This window comes from Pongo pygmaeus, chromosome 2 (genome assembly GCF_028885625.2).
Source record: "Pongo pygmaeus isolate AG05252 chromosome 2, NHGRI_mPonPyg2-v2.0_pri, whole genome shotgun sequence".
Classification (NCBI taxonomy): domain Eukaryota; kingdom Metazoa; phylum Chordata; class Mammalia; order Primates; family Hominidae; genus Pongo; species Pongo pygmaeus.
This window is the reverse complement of record NC_085930.1, coordinates 34341873-34363746: the sequence shown is the minus strand read 5'-3', so window position 1 is coordinate 34363746 and position 21874 is coordinate 34341873. Positions and strand designations below refer to the sequence as shown.

The 21874-nt window shown below is 40.2% G+C and overlaps 2 protein-coding genes across 31 annotated transcripts in view; both read right to left on the bottom strand.

Annotated features, from left to right (window-relative positions):
• The window catches only part of NXPE3 (neurexophilin and PC-esterase domain family member 3), a 72605-nt gene extending 67867 nt beyond the window's left edge, over nucleotides 1-4738 (bottom strand). For 4 of the 28 annotated variants that reach the window (XM_063661568.1, XM_063661579.1, XM_054480316.2 and 1 more), the window contains exons 1-3: nucleotides 4429-4570; nucleotides 1467-1647; nucleotides 982-1099 (exon numbers count right to left, since the gene is read on the bottom strand). The gene's annotated coding sequence lies outside the window, so the exon portion shown is untranslated. Of the gene's footprint in view, nucleotides 1-981; nucleotides 1104-1466; nucleotides 1648-3810; nucleotides 4063-4428 lie in introns of all 28 variants that reach the window. The other 24 variants (XM_063661559.1, XM_063661580.1, XM_054480317.2 and 21 more) reach the window with 18 other exon arrangements.
• A 9757-nt stretch (nucleotides 4739-14495) lies between these two features.
• Nucleotides 14496-21874, bottom strand: part of CEP97 (centrosomal protein 97) — a 67696-nt gene continuing 60317 nt past the window's right edge. For all 3 annotated transcript variants that reach the window (XM_063661555.1, XM_054479822.2, XM_054479825.2), the window contains one exon: nucleotides 14496-20201. In XM_063661555.1, the coding sequence (XP_063517625.1) occupies nucleotides 19497-20201 (705 nt within the window). In that variant the 3' untranslated portion in view covers nucleotides 14496-19496. The remainder of the gene's footprint in view (nucleotides 20202-21874) is intronic.

The following is a 21874-nucleotide window of genomic DNA, read 5'->3' as shown; positions in this document are numbered from 1 at the left end:
TCAGGTTTCCACGATGGCCAGACAGGGAAAAGACCAAAGATGGTAGTCCACAGGAATTTAGTTGCACCATAGGTATGGTCATGCATTGTGTGGACACTAGCCATTTAAAGGACATCAGTGTGGTTCAGCCAGGCAGCAGCGGCACATAGCTCTCAGTGATGCAGGAAGAAGGTAAGGGCAGGAGACTCTAAAGCAAAAGAACTATAGGACTAGAGGCAGCAATGTAAGAAGCCCTTCCCAGCTAGAGGCTTCTACTGACAATAATTTAGGAGGATCGTGCCAGGAAAGATCTGACTTTGTGCTATAAGTAGAGCACTGACATTTGAGAGACCCACTTGTACACCTAAATAGATGTTGCGTGAGGCACACTAGACAGACCTCTCTTTGAAAAGATATATACTAGGCCGGGTGCGGTGGCTCACGCCTGTAATCCCAGCACTTTGGGAGGCTGAGGCGGGTGGATCACAAGGTCAGGAGATCGGGACCATCCTGACTAACATGGTGAAACCCCGTCTCTACAAAAAATACAAAAAATTAGCCAGACGTGGTGGCGGGTGCCTGTAGTTTCAGCTGCTCGGGAGGCTGAGGCAGGAAAACAGCGTGAAACTGGGAGGCAGAGCTTGCAGTGAGCCGAGATCACACCACTGCACTCCAGCCTGGGCGACAGAGGGAGACTCCGTCTCAAAAAAAAAGAAAAGATATATACTAAAATTTTAATAGTTGTCACCTCTGGGCAGTTTTTGTTTTCTCCTTTATCTGTATGTCCTAATTTTTCACCGGGAAATAAAAATCACAAATACAAAGAATAAAGCTGGGCCAGGCATGGTGGCTCACGCCAATAATCCCAACACTTTGGGAGGCCAAGACAGGAGGTTTGCTTGAGACCAGGAGTTCAAGACTAGCCGAGGCAAGATAGTGAGACCCTCAACTCCACCCAAAAAAAAATTTTTTTTTTAATTAGCTGGGCATGGTAGTACGCACCTATAGTCCCAGTTACTCAGGAGGCTGAGGTAGGAGAATTGCTTGAGCCTGGGAGGTCGAGGCTGCAGTGAACCATGATCACACCAATGTACTCCGGCCTGGGCAACAGAGCAGGACTCTGTCTCAAAAAAAATAAAATAAAATAAAGAATAAAACCAATTTCTAAAAGTAAAAATTAAAGATGAGACATAGCAGAAACAAAGCATTAAATCATATCTGTGAAATCAATTCAACTTAAACTGAAAGATTTTTAAGTAAAAGAAGAAAACTATTTCACAGCATGAGGTAATTGCAGTGTAAAAAAAAACTGTAACAGGTTTCTGGTATTTTCCTATAAACATAAAACCTACACATTATAACAGGAAAGCTATTTGCAAGGAGCCTTAAAATCAAGTAATAACCACAGTGTTGGCAGGGAATGATCCTAGAAAAAAGTTCCTCAGATTAAGCAAAAAAATAAAAATATATAATTCAATGTAATTTACCTTTTTTGGAAATTTTCCAAGAAGAGATGCTTACTGGAACTAGAAATTAGAAGTTACGTCCAACTTTCCTTCCAGCATGAAATTCTAAACTCAGGCCATTTTCACCAGAGGTCCTCATTTTTTTCATGCCACATTTGAAGCACACATAAATGTTTTTTACATTTTTATACAATTCTTCTTGCTGAAACAAAAATATGCATATGATATAAAGGTTAAAGATACTGAAAATGAAGTAAAGAAAAACATTAGAAATTAAGAGTACAATTTTACAGGCAGAGAGTTATACATGATATAGTGGGAGGAGTGGGCACAGGAACGTTTCCTTTTCCTTACTAATGAAAAACAGTAATTTAAATAGTCTATTTAAATACATGAACTTCAACCTGGTAAATCACTCTCAGACCTTGGCTGAAGCTCAAAACTTTATAAACAGCAATATAAGTGAAAAAATATAAACCAAAGATAAAAGCTCCAAATGTTATTTTTCTTAAAAACTATTGTAATTATGTAGTTCAATGATCCAATGATCTTGTTTTCCCCTACAGAAAAAAGGGGTATCTGTACAGATCTAAAAGTTATTATTCAAGGAATCTAAACTTGAGTGATCCTGTTTTCAAACGTCAGACCACCACTTACTTATGCTTTATTTTTATAATATGTGCAAAGAACAAGCAAAAAGTTAAATGCATGCTCTGCCTTACATGTGGAACCCAGTATTTGTTGGAAGTGTTCTGCCAAATTTTTATTAAGCCTACTTCCATATCCAAGACTCATAGTGGCCAATCTAACTTCTTTATGGCCTGTGACAACAACCCCAGACTGCCATTAGGGTTCCTACCCCCATCTCACAAGAGAATTACAGAGTAGTCGCTTACATCATTTGGAATTACAATTGTCAGTAACACAAATGAAATTCCTGAGTTCAATACTAAACAAAGAAAATCAGACAGCAACCCTATCCTCTGGGGAGCTAATGTTCTCAGGCAACCATTCCACAAAGATAATATATTATAGGACAACTGCATAGAAACTGTCCAGTTTCTGAGGCAGTCCCTATCCTAACTACTCTGACCTGTTAGCCACATAAATGTAACTGTACTAGTCACAGCAAGTGTCTGGAACTTTAGTTCAGAATATATAGTTCAGAACAATAGTAAGAGACAAAAGCACAGATTTACATGGAAAATATCTACACTTAAATGCATATATTTCAAACTTTGCAAAGAGTAGCTGTATTTCATAGGATGCTGAGTAAGACCTTGAAACAGGGCAGGATCTACAGAATGAAGAACTGGAGACCCATCCAGGACCCCAACAATGACGGGTTAACCAAATAGGGTCAATCCTTGAAAAAAGATGAAGCAGGGGCAGTAGTCTGCAGGACTTGTTTCCACAGATTCCATTTCTCCTTTGTGTCCCGCAGCCTCACATGCACAAAGTGCTGACTCATCTGGACCTTTCCTTGCCCTTCTTCCAAAGCAGGGCCCCATGTACTCATGGAGGTTACATAGCAAGTGGAGAAGTACTAAAATCAGTTATATAAGTCACACTGTACTAAGTGCTATTTTTTAAATATTGAACACATTGATAGGTTATGGTCCTCAACCCTGCATGAACATTAATAATCATCGTGGAAGCTTTTTAAAATACAAAAAACTGGGCCCCACTCAAACAATTAAATCAGAATCTGTAGGAATAGGCTCAAAAAGCAGCTTTTTTAAAAAAGGTCCCTAGATGATTACAACATACAGCCAAGTGGGAGAACCACTAGTATAGAGTGGCCAGGGACTGTTATTCGTTTCAGTTGGTAAAAGGATGGCCTTTCCAAAATGATGTTTGAATTGTAACTTAAATTGTCGCATCAGGACAACCCAATTCCCAGGCAATGGGGAGGGCTAACCCCACTTCAGTGATTTATCCCTTCGTTTCCTTTCTCAGTAACAAATAACAGCACTCTATCGGTCCCAAAGAGATTGTGAGGATAACAGACATGGAAAAAAAATTACTAAACAAAGTCAAAGAAAAGCAGAACCCAAACACTACGGAGAAATAGTATGCTGCTGCCTCCAAACAATTATCAGGGTCTGGGAGTTCTGCCAGTTTCAAATATATCCTGATGTTCCAAATGATAATTAACCACAGTGAGGTGTGGGGAGGCCCACCAGAGCAGTGTGATTCTTTACCTTTAGGAAATGTGGCAACAATCCCCCTTTAATGTAAATAATGAAAAGCAAAGAAAATTTACAATTTTGCATAAATCCTGCCTCGGAACCCCTCTTATTACCACCCTAGTGGCCTTTGATCAGGCAGAAATGGGCAAGAGGCCAGGGTCTCCATATCACACCTTGTAAAGTTACACTCGTTTCTCCCCATACGACCTGAATCCGATGTCCCCAAACGGCAGCTCAGTAAGGCCAGAACAGTCCACCGTGTGACAGCAGCGCCAGCCAAGAGGCAGCTGGTGCCCAGAGCAGCGATGAGCCGAGAGACCTGAAACGGGCAGGGAGGCGTCGCCAAGTGCTCCGCACCGGGTTAGTGAAGGTGCCTGGGGGACAGAAGTCTTTTGCTGCGGCGTGAAGGTCCGAACTGCACCGAGCTGTGGCGTTGCCGCAAGTCAAGGAAACTGAGGATGGAGATGCTCGCTCCCGGCCCCGCCCCGCCCCGCCCCGCCCAGCCCCGCTGGTACTAGCCTCGGCTCCGGCTTCGCAGCTGCGACGCTTTGGCAACCCAGGACTCCAATTCTGCCTATGCCTTCGACCCGGGCCTCTCCTCCCTGGCCCGTGCCCCTAGCCACGACCCCGGAGGCTGCACCCATCAGCACGGGGCTGGGGACTCGGGAGCAGATGCGCGCGGAGGGAGGGGCTTCGCAGTCTAGGAGCGCGCTAGATGAGCCGGGCAATGGGTCGCTCCGCGCGCAGCGGCCCCTCCCGACGTCCGCACACAGACCACATCCAGCACTCACCTCCGGGACCCGCCTGCCCTTCGCTCTCCGGGGCCAGGGATCCTGACGCCCCGGTCGGTCGCCGCTGCGCCAGGCCGCTAGCCCACCGCTTCCTCACCCGGCGACGTCTCCTCACCTCCGACCCCCGGCTACGATTGGTGGAGCTTCGGCGGGGGCGGGCCGAGGGCGTTGACTGACAGCAGCACGCGCCGGGCGGAACCCACAGGCCTGGAAGCGAAGTTGGCACCCTGGCGCTCTACGCCGCCGAGCTTCTGCTCGCGACGGGTCACTGCAGCTGTCGCCCCGCGGACCGAGGTCTCGCCCCTCTCGCGACCCAACTCCTCGTGACCTTCGGACGTCAGAGTTTCCTGGGAGCATCCACCTACCTCAAGGCTTTTCGCTTGTCAGCGAAAGTGCCCACAACCGCAGTTGACTCTAGTAGGGCAGTCTTTCCTGTGGAGTGATGGAATTTATTGTGCCCTGAACCGGAGAAATGCGATTTGCCAAGTATAAGCACGGATATAGCGGATCCTTGAATCTTTTCCTTGCTTTGACATTAGTCAACAACTTCTATTCGCCAGTAAAACAGCCCGTTCTTTTTACTCTCACTGTACATGATGTCGGTCTCTTAGCAAAGCATACTTTCCTCACCCTCCACCATCCCCAATTCTGGGTTATCCTATTTTGGACATTTTTCTAACTGGTAAAACGTCGGTAGCAGTTATGTGAAATTCAGGAACTGAGAGGAGTCCTGAGAAGACACTTGTTCAAGAAACCAGAAGGGATTGTGGGCTACACCGTGTTTCTCTGTGCTTGGAGCACAGTGGGGTTAACACAGGCCGCAAAAGCAGGCCTGCCCCCGGACTATTATCCCAAGGTTTAAGAAAAATAATTAATATACATGACAACTAAGTATTTCCATTTCTTGACCATAATGGACTCTGCATGCTTATTCAGATGTTTTCATGGCAGGCCTGCATCGTGGGCAACCAGATCCGTGAATGGGATAAAAGGAAGTTCTGCCACAGGGTGGAAGATCTCTTCTGTAGTAATGATCTTTTTTTTCTTTTTATACTTTAAGTTCTAGGGTACATGTGCACAACATGCAGGTTTGTTACATATGTATACATGTGCCATGTTGGTGTGCTGCACCCATTAACTCGTCATTTACATTAGGTATATCTCCTAATGCTAGCCCTCCCCCCTCCCCCCTCCCCCCTCCCCCCTCCCCCTACCCCACAACAGGCCCAGGTGTGTGATGTTCCCCTTCCTGTGTCCAAGTGTTCATTTATGCAGCCAACAGACACATGAAAAAATGCTCATCATCACTGGCCATCAGAGAAATGCAAATCAAAACCACAATGAGATACCATCTCACACCAGTTAGAGTGGCGATCATTAAAAAGTCAGGAAACAACAGGTGCTGGAGAGGATGTGGAGAAGTAGGAACACATTTACACTGTTGGTGGGACTGTAAACTAGTTCAACTATTGTAGTAATGATCTGATACTCCTTCTTCCTCAAGGAAATAACAGCACTCTTGGACCTTTGGAGGACATAAAAGGTAGCTTCCTTCTGTTATCGAAGAAGAGCCCCATATCCTAGACCACTGCTCTGATTATGCTTTATCTCCCAGTAGGATCCCCCACCTCCTGTACGGCTTGCTGTCTTACAAGTGGTAAAATACTTAGGACAAGATGACTTCTAGGTCATGGTTTGGGACCTCATTGACCCCATTCTCCGCCAAGCACTCATAACCCTGAGGCATTTGAGTGATCTTACCTATATTTACATATATTTTACAGTCATAACCACAAATAAGAGCAGCCTCGACCAGAGAAGCCCATCCATCACTACCAGTTTCTTAAAAGATTTCTCACTGCAAAGTCCCCACACTCCCAACTCAGCACATTCAATGAAGAATACTGTCACGCAAAGAGTATGCACTTTGGATCCTAGCCCCACTAGGTCTGGACCATAGCTTTGCTTCTTACTAGTAGTGCCATCCTAGGCAAATTACTTAACTTCTCTGCACTCATTTCGTCTAGTGTAAATTGGGGGCAACACCACTGAATGTTCATTTATGATCATCTCACAGCCCACCATGGTGGTTCACACTTGCAATCCCAGCACTTTGGGAGGCTGAGGTGAAACAGGAATTAAAAGAAATTAAAGAATGTGGAAGAAAAAAGTCAGTTGTATGTAAGAAAACCCAGTTCCCTCTGAGAAAGAGAAAGAGGTGGAGTCCTTTAAAAATCAACTGCCTGTTTTTCTGTGGCTAGTGAGCCTTATCTCCCCCTTCCCAGGCATTGTGAAGACTCTGCTTCTCTAGCTGTGCAGCTGCAAGGTCACTAGGCAGATAAGCTCAAGTCGTAAAACATGTTGTTCCTTGAAAAGTGAGAAATGATGTAATGCATCTCTCAATTGAATAACTGTCTTTGTTTCTCGCTTCTGTAATATGCTTCCCCCTGCACAGATCTCCCCCCGCCCCACAAAATGCTTAAAAGGTAACTGGACTCTGTTTGGGGCTCAGTCTTTTTGGATGTTAATCTGACTGGGCTGGTGCAACTAAATAATAAACAATAAGTATCCTCCTCAACCCCTCGGTCTCTCTGATTCCTAAATTGTCCCGCTGCAGAGGGAGGCAGATGGCTTGAGCTTAGGAGTTTGAGACTGGCCTGGGCAACATAGTGAGACCCCATCTCTACAAAAAATATAAAAATTAACCAGGGCTAGGCATGGTGGCTCACACCTGTTATCCCAGCACTTTGGGAGGCCGAGGTGGGAGGATCACCTGAGGTCAGGAGTTTGAGACGAGCCTGGCCAACATGATGAAACCCCGTCTCTACTAAAAATATAAAAATTAGCTGGGTATAGTGGTGCACACCTGCAATCCCAGCTATTCAGGAGGCTGAGGCAGGCAAATCACTGGAACTCAGGAGCTGAGATCGCGCCACTGCACTCCAGCCTGGGCGAGACTCCACCTCAAAAGAAAAAAAAATTTACCAGGCATGGTGGTGCATGCTTGTAGTCCCAGCTACTCAGGAGGCTGAGGTGGAAGGATAGCTTGAGCCTGGGAGGTTGAGGCTGTAGTAAGCTCTGATCATGCCACTGCACTCCAGCCTGGATGACAGACTGAGGCCCTGTCTCAAAAAAAAAAAAATGTTTATATGACGATATGAAACCAAAGGAACTGGTCATTTCTGCTCCATCTGAAAATGTGGTTTACACACTAGTGTTTATTAATGCTAAACTTGATTCTCTAAGCAAAACAAAGCATAGATCTTAAGAGTAGACAAATGAAAGCAAATAAACCTGTCCCTGATGGCAGAAGCTTGAGGCACAAGCACATTAAGTATTTTTATATTTCTTGACCCACAGTGGACTCTGTGTTCATTCAGATGTTTTCACGGAGGCCTACATGCATACTCCTGAGCCCAAGTCAGTTCCTCATTCAGTTCCTTTGCTTCCTCCCCTTGAACAAGTCACTGAAATTTGGGCCCCAAGGCCATCTACCTACTGAAAATTAAGTGACCACTGTCACATTAGGTACCAACCACTCTGTTCCAAAACACCATGAACAATTGGAGGAGGCTGTCAAGGGTAAGAGACTAAAAGTGAGTGAGGTAGTTGATGTCACTACTGCGTTGGTCCATGCTCTCAAATTAATGGACATATTTTCCTTTTAAAAGTCATAATTGGCCAGGTGTGGTGCTCATGCCTGTAATCCCAACACTTTGGGAGGCTGAGGCAGGTGGATCACCTGAGGTTAGGAGTTTGAGACCAGCCTGGCCAACATGGTGAAACCCCGTCTCTACTAAAAATACAAAAAAAATTAGCCAGGCATAGTGGCAGGCGCCTGTAATCCCAGCTACTCGGGAGGCTGAGGCAGGAGAATTGCTTGAACTTGGGTAGCAGAGGTTGCAGTGAGCCGAGATCACGCCATTGCACTCCAGCCTGAGCAACAAGAGCGAAACTCTGTCTCAAAAAAAAAAAAAAAAAAAAAGTTATAATTAATGATGGCTAATCTCACATGCGTAGTTTAGGGAAAAATGAAATCGATTTTTTTTTCCTCCACTCTTGATTTCTGCAGTTCAGTAGTCCTCAAATCAAATTCCACTGATAATCAAAATAACATCAGTAGCTTTTTTTTTTTGAGATGGAGTCTCGCTCTGTCGCTCGGTCTGGAGTGAGGTGGCAGAATCTCGCCTCACTGCAACCTCCACCTCCTGGGTTCAAGCGATTCTTCTGCCTCAGCCTTGAGAGTAGCTAGAATTACAAGCGTGCACCACCACACCCAGCTAATTTTTTTAATTTTTAGTAAAAACGGGGTTTTTTACCATGTTGGCCAGGTTGGTCTCAAACTCCTGGCCTTTCAAGTGATCCACTTGCCTCAGCCTCCCAAAGTGCTGGGATTACAGGTGGGAGCACTTTGGGAGGCCGAGACAGGTGGATCATGAGGTCAGGAGTTCGAGAGCAGCCTGGCCAATACAGCAAAACCCCATATCTACTAAAAATACAAAAATTAGCGAGGCATAGTGGCATACGCCTGTAGTCCCAGCTACTCAGGAGGCTGAGGCAGGAGAATCGCTTGAACCTGGGAGGTGGAGTTTGCAGTGAGCCGAGATTACGCCACTGCACTCCAGCCTAGGAGAAAGAGTGAGACTACATCTCAAAAAAAAAAAAAAAAGAATATTGATCAGACATTTTGTAGACTATCCCTCAACTTGGATTTGCCTGGTGTTTGCTTACTCATGGTTAGACTCGGGGAAAGAACACCAGAATGAAATGTCTTCACTGCATCAGATTGAGGAAAATGTGACATGATTTATCACTGGTGATGTTAACCATGATCATTTGATTGAGATGTTATATGCTACGTTTCTCCGCAATAGAGTTGCTAATTTTCTTTTTCCATACTCCATCTGTTAGTAGCAAGTCACTAAATCCAGCTCACACTCAGGAGAGGGAAATTAAGCTTTATCTTATGAAGGAAGGAGTATCAATGAACTTTTGGGTACATATTTAAATGACCATAATAATCAATATATATTTAAGGGAAGATACTTGGAAGCTACACAAATATTCTATCTCTTCTTATAGTTTTGCCCACTAATTTAGGCATTCATCAGTGGATTTCTGTTGTAGCAATTATTATAGTGGTTTTCTAATGGTGATTTTCCTATTTCCTTCATTCTTTCTGCATTTATTATTTGTAAGTCTTCTTTAAGAGTTGTCCTTCTGTACCCTCTCTGAGAGGACTAAAAACTTAGGAAAAAAAAATGAAAGAGTTGCCCCTTCTTCTCCAGCTATTTACTCAATAATTTACATCAGGGTGCACTCATGGATATTTATTTTATTCCTTGATTTATAATCTGTTGTTATTTTGCTGCTCAAATTATTTCAGCTTTTGCCATTGGGACCTCTTTCAGGTTGGTTCATGTGTCTTTTTTACATGCTTGATCATTTGTTTGCTTATCACTTCCTGACTTTCTGGCACTTAAGATGTTCTGGGATCATTTTTTTTTTCTTTGCCTCACCCCTGGAATCAACCATTTCTCCAAAGAGCCTTGTTCCCTTTTATTGGACAATTGTAGAGACCAAGACATGAGTGCTATGTATGCTTGTTGCTACTGAAGGATCATTCTTTCTAGGCCTGTACAAAGCTAAAAATGTACATGGATATACTAACCCATGTATAAACATATGCACTGTACCTTTATATATACATTTACATTTATATAGACATACATGTCTATATTTACTTCCATAACTACCTGTGTAGACATGAGTTCATATTGATATCTCCAACTCCAATCCAGCACCACAGGGTTCATTCCTGCATTTCTCCTTTGCATATTCGTAATTTCTTTTTCTAACAGTGAGATAGCTGGCCATGATTATCTATATTTACTTATTTGTTTAAGCCTAGTATAGATGCAGTTACAGAACAGACAACCTGTACCCCTGTAAGAAACATTTACCAACCAGAGTACAGTGTTCCCATACAGTTCTTTTTGTCTCTAGCTCAGTGAGGTTATGTCATAAATTTGTAATACAGTTGGTGTCATTTGTCATAGTCCACATTCCATTCTGAGATCCCCTTGACATCCTCGGTAGAGATTTGTTTTTTGGCAAAACTTGAAAAAAGTTCAGACTTTGTGATGTATTGTTCTATGGATTTTGACAAGTTTGTAGACAAACGTATCCACCATCACAGTACCATACAAAATAGTTTCACCCGAAAAATTCCCACATGCAAGCCCTTTAGAGTCAATCTGTTCCTCAATCTCTAACAACCACTTATCTATTTTCTCTTCCTATAGTGTTGCTTTTTCCAGAATTTCATATAAATAGGATCATACAATATGTACTCCCCAGATTATGATTACCAGAAAGTTTGGGAACCAATACTCTTGCTAATTCAGATCTGATGAAGCACCAACATCCACTTCATCACCAAACTGGGAATCAGCTTCAATTGTTTGAGGGGCAAAAAGATTTTCTTTTCCTTCAAAGATAGATGAAACAATACAAGAAAAGCTTTGCTATCCTACTCCTTCTCCAGAATATGGACTTCCACTCTCACCAATTTGAGTTGTATTTGTTTCCAAGCCAGTTTATTCCAGTTATAATGTGATTCTAATAATATAATCTAAGCACTTTTTTTTTTTTTTTGAGATGGAGTCTCCCTCTGTCACCCAGGCTGGAGTGCAGTGGCGGGATCTTGGCTCACTGCAAGCTCCACCTCCCAGGTTCACGCCATTCTCCTGCCTCAGCCTCCCGAGTAGCTGGGACTACAGGCACCTGCAACCACACCCGGCTAATTTTTTGTATTTTTAGTAGAGACGGGGTTTCACCGTGTTAGCCAAGATGGTCTCGATCTCCTGACCTCGTGATCCGCTCGCCTCGGCCTCCCAAAGTGCTGGGATTCAGGCGTGAGCCACCGCGCCTGGCAATCTAAGCACTTATTATGTGAACCTTTGAAATCTGGTGTGAAAAGAAAAAATATTCAAGGAAAACAAAGTTGAGTGTTTCGGAAAGACACAAAAGTGAATTGCTTAAAAAGGTAAAAAAAAAACTGCAATTGAGTTAGGTATGGGCAAGAAATGTGTCAAAAATCAGATGGAGAAATTATAAAAACCTAGAAGTGTTCTGCATTCTGATGGCTTTATACATGTTTTTAAATTCTTACTCTATTTTAAAGAAACTAAAAATGGAAATGGTGCATTATAGGTAAAATTTAGACACAGAACTACAGAGCATCTATACTCAAAGAAAACAACATTAGAAAAAAACAAAGGACTCAAAACACTACCTGATTTCAAGACTTAGTATAAAGCTATAGTAATGAAGACAGTGTAGTATTAAAATATAAACAAATAAATCACTGGAACAGAAGACAATCCAAAAATGAATTCATACATATATGGCCAGTTGATTTTTGCAAAGGTGACAAGGCAGTTAAATGGGGAGAGGACAATCTTTTTCAACAAATGGTGCTGGATACCTGGATAATCATATGTAAAAAATAAAGAAACCATAAACTTTATCTCGTACCATATAAAAATTTAACATGAAATAGATCATAGGTTTCAGTGTAAGAGCCAGAACTACAAAACCTCTAGAAAAAAACTTAGAATATCTTTGTGGCCTTGGGTGTGGCAAAGATTTCTTAAACAAAACACCAAAAGCACAAACTATTTAAAAATCAACATATTAGACTTCAGCAAAATCTTAACCCTTTTCTCTTCAAAAACCATGATCATGAACATGAAAAAGCAACCCACAGACTGAGACAAAATATTTTATATGTGTTCAAGGACTTGTGCCTAGACTATATAAATCTTTTTTTTTGTTGTTTTTTTCTGAGACCAAGTCTTGCTCTGTCCTCTGTCGCCTAGGCTGGAGTGCAATCGCGTGATCTTGGTTCGCTGCAACTTCCACCTCCTGGGTTCAAGCGATTCTCCTGCCTCAACCCCCTGAGTAGCTGGGACTACAGGCACATGCCACCACACCCGGCTAATTTTTTGTATTTTTAGTAGAGACGGGGTTTCACAGTGTTAGCCAGGATTGTCTCGATCTCCTGACCTCGTGATACGCCCGCCTTGGCCTCCCGAAGTGCTGGGATTATAGGCATGAGCCACCGTGCCTGGCCTAAATAATTCTTACAACTCAAAATAAGGAGACAGACAACCCAACTTAATTGTTTTTTTTTTTTTTTTACATGGAGTCTCACTCTGTTCCCCAGGCTGGAATACAGTGGTGCGATCTCGGCTCATTGCAACCTCCACCTCGCGGGTTCAGATGATTCTCCTGTCTCTGCCTCTAGAGTAGCTGGGATTACAGGTGCACACCACCACGCCCAGCTAATTTTTGTATTTTTAGTAGAGACAGGGTTTCATCATGTTGGCCAGGCTAGTCTTGAACTCCTGACTTCAAGTGATCCACCTGCCTCAGCCTCCCAAAGTGCTGGGATTACAGGTGTGACCCACTGTGCCTGGCCCCCATTTTTTTTAAATGGGTAAATTTTTTGAATACTTCAAATTTAGGGACACTTAACCAAAGATATACACACAGCAAATAAATTAAAAGATGCTGAACATCATTAGTCATTAGGGAAATGTAAATTAAACACACTGAAATACTACTATGTATCCACTAGAATGGACAAAAGTAAAAAGACTGACCATACCAAATGTTAGTGAGGATGTAGAAAAACTGGAACCATCATATACTGCTAGTGGGAATGCAAAATGCTACAACCACTTTGGAAAACAAAACTGGTTTGGCAGTTTCTTAAAAAGTTAAGACATATACCTACTGTAAGATCCAATCATTCCACTCTTAGGTAGTTACCCAAAATAAATGAAAACACATGTTCATACAAAGACTTAGTCACAAATGCTCACACCAGCTTCAGTTCGAATAGCCAAAATGTACCAATAACCCAAATGTCCATCAGCAGATTAATGGATAAACAAATTTTGGCAAATACATACAATGAAATACTACTCAGAAAGCAATCAGACAAATCTCAAATAATCATGCTGAGTAAAAGAAACCAGGTAAAATAGGACGTGTCATGAAGGGGATGAGGAATCTCTTGGAATAGATATGTTTGCCATCTTGTTGTGATGTATTACGGGCACAATGTGTCAAAATTTATCAAATTGTCCGCTTTATTTTTTTGTACTTTTTTTTTTCTTTGAGACGGAGTCTCTTTCTGTCACCCAGGCTGGAATACAATGGTGCAATCTTGGTTCACTGCAACCTCCGCCTCCTGGGTTCAAGCGATTCTCCTACCTCAGCCTCCCGAGTAACTGGGATTACAGGCACCCACCACCAATGCCCGGCTAATCTTTTTATATTTTTAGTAAAAATGGGGTTTTGCCATGTTGGCCAGGCTGGTCTCGAACTCTTGACCTCAAGTAATCCATCCACTTCGGCTTCCCAAAGTGCTGGGATTACAGGCATGAGCCATCAAGCCCAGCCAAATTGTCCACTTTAAATATGCAACTTTAAATATGCCTTAAAAATTTTAAAAAAGGAAATAAAATTTAAAAATAAATAATTATGCCTTTAAATGTCCACTTTAAATATGCCAATTACATTTCAATAAAAATATTTTAAAGTTTATGATGTATACATACATATATATATTATATATAATCTTTTATGATTCCCTGCTGTAATTTTTTTATTCACTAACCAACTACAGGTTCCAATAGTGTCAAATGAGAGGGCTTCTACTCAACTTACCCCCCAACACTATCTTCACTAGCTCCAGAAAATGTCATCTATGCTCTTTGAAGGATGTCCGCTCTTCTCTGTCTAGAGAATTCTAGTGAGTATCTAGAGGTAATTAAATCTATACTGAATAAAACTGAATTAGCATTCCTTCCACTTCATATCCATTTTCATAAGGCAAGAGCTGTTTTATTGTAAATTCACTTATATAATGAGAATACTCTGGACATTGCTTAGTAGGGTTCTATTTGCAATTTATTCTAAACTTTATCTATTAATTACAAGCACAATGAATAACAATCATTACTACTAATCACTAAAATAAACAGATGAAGCACTCAAATGTATAAGCCTTTTATTTAAAATTAGAGAGACTCAAATACAAATTAAATAAGTAGAATATAAAATAGTAAGCCTTCATAAAACACATCATAACCACTTTAAATCATTTACTATTTCTACAACAAAATTAAAGAGAAATCTAAATATAGTCCAAAATCAAATTATTTTTAAACTCTTATTGTCAACATTAAAATTATTACAAAACATTCAAAGATATTTAATTAGAAGATGAACAAGGCCAGGTGTAGTGACTCACACCTGTAATCCCAGCACTTTGGGAGGCCAAAGTGGGTGGATCACGAGGTCAAGAGATTGAGACCATCCTGGCCAACATGGTGAAACCCCATCTCTACTAAAAATATAAAAATTAGCTGGGCGTGGTGGCGTGTGTCTGTAGTCTTAGCTACTCGGGAGGATGAGGCAGGAGAATCACTTGAACCGGGAGGTGGAGGCTGCAGTGAGCCGAGATCACGCCACTGCACTCCAGCCTGGTGACAGAGCGAGACTGTCTCAAAAAAAAAAAAAAAAAGAAAAAGAAAAGAAAATGAACAAAACTACTACAGAGTGATTCCTGCTATCCACTAAAATAAATAAGAATTAAAATTCAGTGTGATTTCCATTCATCCACAGATAAAAAGCACCTCATTTTAGGAAGACAATTATCTATTTCTTTCCAAGGCTGTGAGGACTGCTTTGTTTGACTTTTAATTTTAATATGGCACAACAAGCTTGATCAGTAAAAGCAATATCATTAAAAATGTTTAGAATGTTCCTTACAGACCCTTTCTGCTTCACTTCATGAATGAGGGTATCATATATTTAATATTTAAAACATTATGACACAATAAATACCTTTCAAAGGTATGTGGCAAAATAAAAATATACTCTGATTCGAGCTGGTGTTTGGAAAAAATAAAAATATACATTAAACAATGAAGTCTCGGCTGGGCGCAGTGGCTCACACCTGTAATCTCAGCACTTTGGGAGGCCGAGGCGGGTGGATCACTTGAGGTCAGGAGTTCGAGACCAGCCTGGCCAACATGGTGAAACCCCATCTCTACTAAAAATACAAAAAAATTAGCCGAGCCTTGTGGTTGCACACCAGTAATCTCAGCTACGCAGGAAGCTGAGGCAGGAGAATCACTTGTACCCAGGAAGTGGAGGTTGCAGTGAGCTGAGACCAGCCTGGGTGACAACAGTGACACTCTATCTCAAAAAAAAAAAAACCACACACACACAATGAAGTCTCTTCTTTCCTTTATGATGGAGAAATGATCATATTCATTCTATTTTTTTCTTTTTACTGTCTTAATTCTCGAGGAAAAACGTTTTATATTATCAATGTTATAAATCCAATTCTAAGACTTTGCACACAAAAAATACCAAGGGAGATAGTATAATATCTCAAGCTTGTATTTTCCTGAAATTATTGGTAAAAAGTAGAACTAGACTTAAGTAGATAACAGGAATATACAGTATTATGGTGTTTGTATACCAAAAATAATCCAAAACAAATAAAAACACACGCTCAAGATGGCACCCACATTATTCCAGAATAAAGTTATTTACATATATACAAACAATTATATGACTAAATAAATGAACATTTTCCTAAAACATGCATATTGTGAAGCCTTTTATACTTAAACCTATAAAATCAAACTAAATTGCATATTATCAACTGTCATGATTACAGCTTTCTGCACACCAGGAGAGTTAACATTTTAACATCTGTTGTTCTACAAAACTGAAGATAAAATGTCATCAAACTCAGCATTTCTCTAGAAAATTTTATATACCTCAGCAACCTGTCATACTGCCTGTCATCAAATAAATGGACTCTAAAATGTACTTATTCTTATCAGAAAATTTTTTTTTTTATAGAGAGGGGGGGTCTTGCTATGTTGTCCAGGCTGGTCTTGAACTCCTGGCCTCAAGTGATCCTCTGGCCTCAGCCTCCCAAAGCACTGGGATTACAGTCGTCAACCACCACACCAGGTCTCTTTTCTAAAACTTTAATTTCCACTATTGCTCTTTTGAAACCATTCTAATCAAGTCACATTTCTTGGAAAAAATTCACTCAGGGTTCTGAAGGAATTAGTTATTTTCTACAAGCAACTCTGTCATGAGTGATAAGAGTTGTAGCTCTCTTAGAAGTTTTTTTCCTCTTTCAAAGAGAATGAGAAATATGCAGAGATTTCCTTACTGACTCACTAAATGTAAAGATTAAGAGGACATAATAAAATTTCGGACTACAGTAGCATATAGGTTTTCACAGTTTATTTACTACTAACTAGCTATAACTTAGACAAGTCATTTAACATGCTGTGCTTTAGTTTCATCTTTGAAACAAAGAGATTCGAACAGAAATCTCTTAAGCTTCCTTCCAACTCTTACATGGTATGATTCTGTGCTTCTGCAAGAATTCTTAATTGATAAACTGAATCTTCCATAAATCAAGAGAACTGATGTGTACTAAAATAGCACAGCTGAACTAAACCTTTCCTTGTTAGGAAAAAAACACAAAGACCATGTTCAAAGCTCAACTTTCCAAACCTTACTAGACCCATTCCCTCTTCAGCCAACCAAAGAATAGCCCATAGAGTTAAAACCAAATATTTTAATTATATAAATTACTTTTAAAGTATAATGTAAACCCATTAAAATATATTAACTCTATGCCAGTTTTCCCACATTCTAATTTACAATATTTTCATTTTATCTACATTCAAGATAGTATGTACAGTTAAGGAAGGGGCTATTTAATATTCTTGCACTTCTAAACACTAGTAAAAGTTAAATAAAACACAGACGAAAAACAGAATATTAATAATTATCATATCGTGTCAAATTTTTAATGAAAGTATGCTGAGTACTATTTGTGGGATAGAGAAACAAGGCAAAGGTAAAAAAGGAAATCCTGCTAACAAGTGCTGATGATCAAATGAATTTAGTTGTGTTTTGCCATAACTTAAAAAAGACAGGAGGGAGAGGATTTTAGCAGAAATCTATTTAGGTAATACTGAATCATGACATTCCAGCAGCTTTTATGAAAAACTAATGTATAAAGTAGTATTGTGGTACTAGTGCAGTGCAAATTGGTTTTTCTTTGTCTAACTATGGACAGCAAGTGAGGCACTTAACTGTAAAATAGAAAAATAGGGTATATTTAAGAAGACATTCAAAATCATTCAGAAAAGATAATTAGCACTATTGAAAAAAAGTTAGAAATTCCATTTTTATTTAACATGCATTCAATGTTACACGTTTCACTAAGGAAAATCCTTCTGAAAGTAAGATTACTGTTTTATTTATAAGAAACAGAAAATATTTCCTTTTCAAGGGATTCTGGATTTCTAAGAATAAAATCCAAGTCATCTCAACCTGAGTGCTACGTATTTATAAACTGAGAAAAATACATCTTACCATACAGGAAAAATGTTATGACTATCAACAAATACCATGAGCTGGGAGCAGTGGCTCTTGCTTATAATCCCAGATACTCGGGAGGCTGAAGTGGGAGATCACTTGAGCCAGGAGTTCGAGGTTATAGTGAACTATGATCATGGCACTGCACCAACAGAGCCAGACTCCATCTCTTTAAAAAACAACAACAAATGCCACATACCATGTGATCCTCAACTTTATCCTTGAAGGATCAGATGCTTTTATTTTATATAACTTCAGAGAAGGGCACCTGACTACAACAGAATAATAGATATTTAGCACCTAAATTTAGAGAACGCTTAAGTATTGCCATAGTTTTAAATAGCTGTATGTCTGTAAGTTGAGGGAAACCAAATACATGTTGTTCAACGATATTATCCTTAATTACAAATGCATCTACCTACAATATTCAAACACAATCTTATTTCTCCCTGAAGTTGCAGACATATATATATATCCCTTTTAACAAGTAAAGTGAGGTTTATTATTTCTTCAACATCATTAAATTGTCTTCCAAATGTGGCACTTTTTCAGGTTAGACAAAAAGCAGTTCCTAAAAAGTCATTCATATTCAACCATTAGTATTACTTTAAATGTTCTTCACTACGGGACAGAGGTCAAAATTGAAGTGAATGGCCATGGACCTTCTGCTGAAATACATAAGTAAACATAAGCAGGAACAGAGGAGATGAACATACACTAATTTCTGACAACATGTTGGCACATAAATGCTTATCTATATGGTGAAAAAGCACTTAATGAAAGGATAAATATCCTCCATGACAGTATTTCAAGTGAATGGAGACTAGTGTTTCCTTTCATCATATCTAAGTGAAATATTCTTGTGTTGCCTAAGTAAACTTGACTTTAATCCTGGATAGAACACTTTACTTCATATGTTAAAACTGACGTATGACATTAACTGAAGTTTTCCATGAGACAATTTAATCATCCCCATTGAGAAATCTTATAATCCTACCTTTTCTTCCTTAATTTGCTTATAGAAAGGCTTTCCTTGACTCCGAAAGGAGGAAAAAAGGCTTTAAAAAAACATTTTACACCAGGGAGACTGGCAAATTTCAATAATTCACAATCCTCATATTTCTCATTTATATTTGCTTTATCAAATTTCATTCCTTACTATATAATTAAGTTTCTCAGACACAGAAGGGCCAAAATTCTCTTATTTATATATTTAAGGTAATTTTTTCTGTTTTCTTTAATATATTCTAGCTTATTTTTGAAAGTAAATGAGTACATGAAAGAAATAGGAACATTGTTGATGCAATTCAGTTAAGAAATAAAGTGCATATAGCTTTCAATATAAATAGTTTGGTACCTTACAGCTAAGTAAAAAGCTAACAAAATCAAAATGAAAACTCAGCTCAATATCTAGAATCTGAAAAATATGAGACATGAATACAAATTCTATATAAATAGTAACAAAATTAGGGGTAGGGAGTACTCCCCTCCAAAAAAAAGAAAAGGCAACTGAAAGTATTTTTAAGAAAAGTTAAGTGGATATCTGCCTCCCAAAAGACCACAACATGCTACACAGTAACACCAACATGCAATAGCTGAAATGTAGAATCACATTCTGGCTGCTGCCCTTGAACTTCTGCATTTAATTTAGAATTCTCTCGTGTCTGGCTAATTTCACCTTGCAAAGGAGAAGATATGCCATGACTCTCATCTACAGAAGCACCGTCAGACAAGGTATCTAACTGTACTGGGAAACAAGCAATGTGAAGTTTACTATCTCTTGTCTCTTTATCAAAATTGGTCCTCTCATCAGCATCTTCCAGCTGTTGAACTGAAGTTAAATACTGTTCAAGCAGACTATCGTCCTGCTCGTTATTTGAGCTTTCCTTATTCCATTCACCATGTTCTTCACTAACATCCCCTAAATCTGATTCTTTGCCATATCTGACCGTGTCAATGGAATTCCCCATTATGGAGTTTTCACTGCCTTCTGTGGAACTTTTCTCAAAATCCAAAGAATGCTGCAAAGAATGAACTTGTTCTGTTAGAGAGGAATGAAAACCAGAGTCTGGAAATTCTGGTAATGATTTCTCTTGAGGAGCTACATCAGAAGCAATAAACCAATGAGCATTTTGATCACAAGAAGACTCCTGGCTTTGGGTAAATAATGGCTGTTTCGATGGCACAAGAGTACTTGATATAGGAGGAACATCAGTATGCCAGGAACTCAGACGCTGGTCCACTGTCTGTTGCCAAACCTGTAGAGACCTTACCTATAAACCAGAGAATACAGTTATATTATAAAATAAAAAGTGTCTTTTTTGTTTGTTTGTTTTTGAGACAGGGTCTCACTCTGTCACCCAGGCTGGAGTGCAGCAGCACAATCACGGCTCACTGCAGCATCAACCTCCTGGGCTCAAGTGATCCTCCCACCCCACCTCTGCCTCCTAACCAGCTAGGACTCCAGGTGCCCACCACCATGTCTGGCTAATTTTTTTTTTTTTTTTTTTTGAGATGGAGTTTCGCTCTTGTTACCCAGGTTTGAGTGCAATGGCACAATCTCGGCTCACCACAACCTCCACCTCCCAGGTTCAAGCAATTCTCCTGCCTCAGCTTCCCAAGTAGCTGGGATTACAGGCACCCACCATCACACCTGGCTAATTTTCTATTTTTAGTAGAGACAGGGTTTCCCCATGTTGGTCAGGCTGGTCTCAAACTCCTGACCTCAGGTGATCCGCCCACCTCGGCCTCTCAAAGTGCTGGGATTACAGGCATGAGCCACCGTGTCCGTCCATCTGGCTAATTTTTAAAAATTTTTTTGTAGAGATGGGGTCTCACTTTGTTGCCCAGGATGGTCTTGAACTCCTGGGCTCAAGCAATCCTTCTGCCTTGGCCTCCCAAGTGCTGGGATTATGGGCACAAGCCACCATACCCCACCTGTCTATTTTACAATTCTCCTTTGAGCTCTTTTTTCCAGCAGTCATGAAGCTGGCAAATGGCAGAACTGGAGCTAGAAACTGCTGACTCCCTTTATCTTTTCCATAGCATCCTAAGCCTAAAACCAGACTGGCACAAATGGTACATGTCCCTGGTAACAAAAGGCCCTCACCAGGAGTGGGAATGGGCCAAAGCAATTCTCTTGCTTCTACTAGAAAAACAGCAAGAAGCACAACAGTATATGTCTAGTTGACTAAGGGGTCAATAATGCACAACAGTACATGCCTAGCTGACTAAGGGGTCAATAATGTATTCAAGATATAATGAGATCTATTCAATAAGACAGGTTAGAGCCCTTGATATAAGTAGATCTTGTAAAATAAGTCTCATTTTAGATACCCAGGTAGAGATTAGAATTTTTAAGTATTAGCTAACAATATAGTATATGCAACTTTCTAAAATACCTTAACATACCAAATTCTTGATAATATGACCCCTACATTTCTAAAGTATAACAAAAATTCCAAAATTTTACTGTAAAAACTGCAAACAAGAAAGCAGTATGTACAGTTTTTGGTTTCCCTTTGACCCCCCCCTCCAAGGTAATTACTGACAGCAACTTGATGCATATCCTTCCAGACTTTTTTCTAGGTAGTATTTTCAAATATACAGGGAAGCTGAGCACACTGGTGTGTGCCTGTAGTCCCAGCTGCTTGGGAGGGTGCAGCAGAAAGATCACTTGAGGAGTTCAAGGCTGTAATGTGCTAGTGCTGTTTTTTTTTTACTAAACAGTATTATTTTGGAGATCTTTCCATGTTGGTGAACACTACTACCTTATTCTTTTTAACTGTTCCATGGTATTCCACAGTATTATTATTCTATAATTTAACCATTCCTCTATTGTTGGTAACTACAAAACTTTACAAATCAATAATTATTTTTTCATTTTATAGGTCAAATCCTATTATAACAAATTTGGCCAGGTGATGTGGCTCACTTTGGGAGGCTG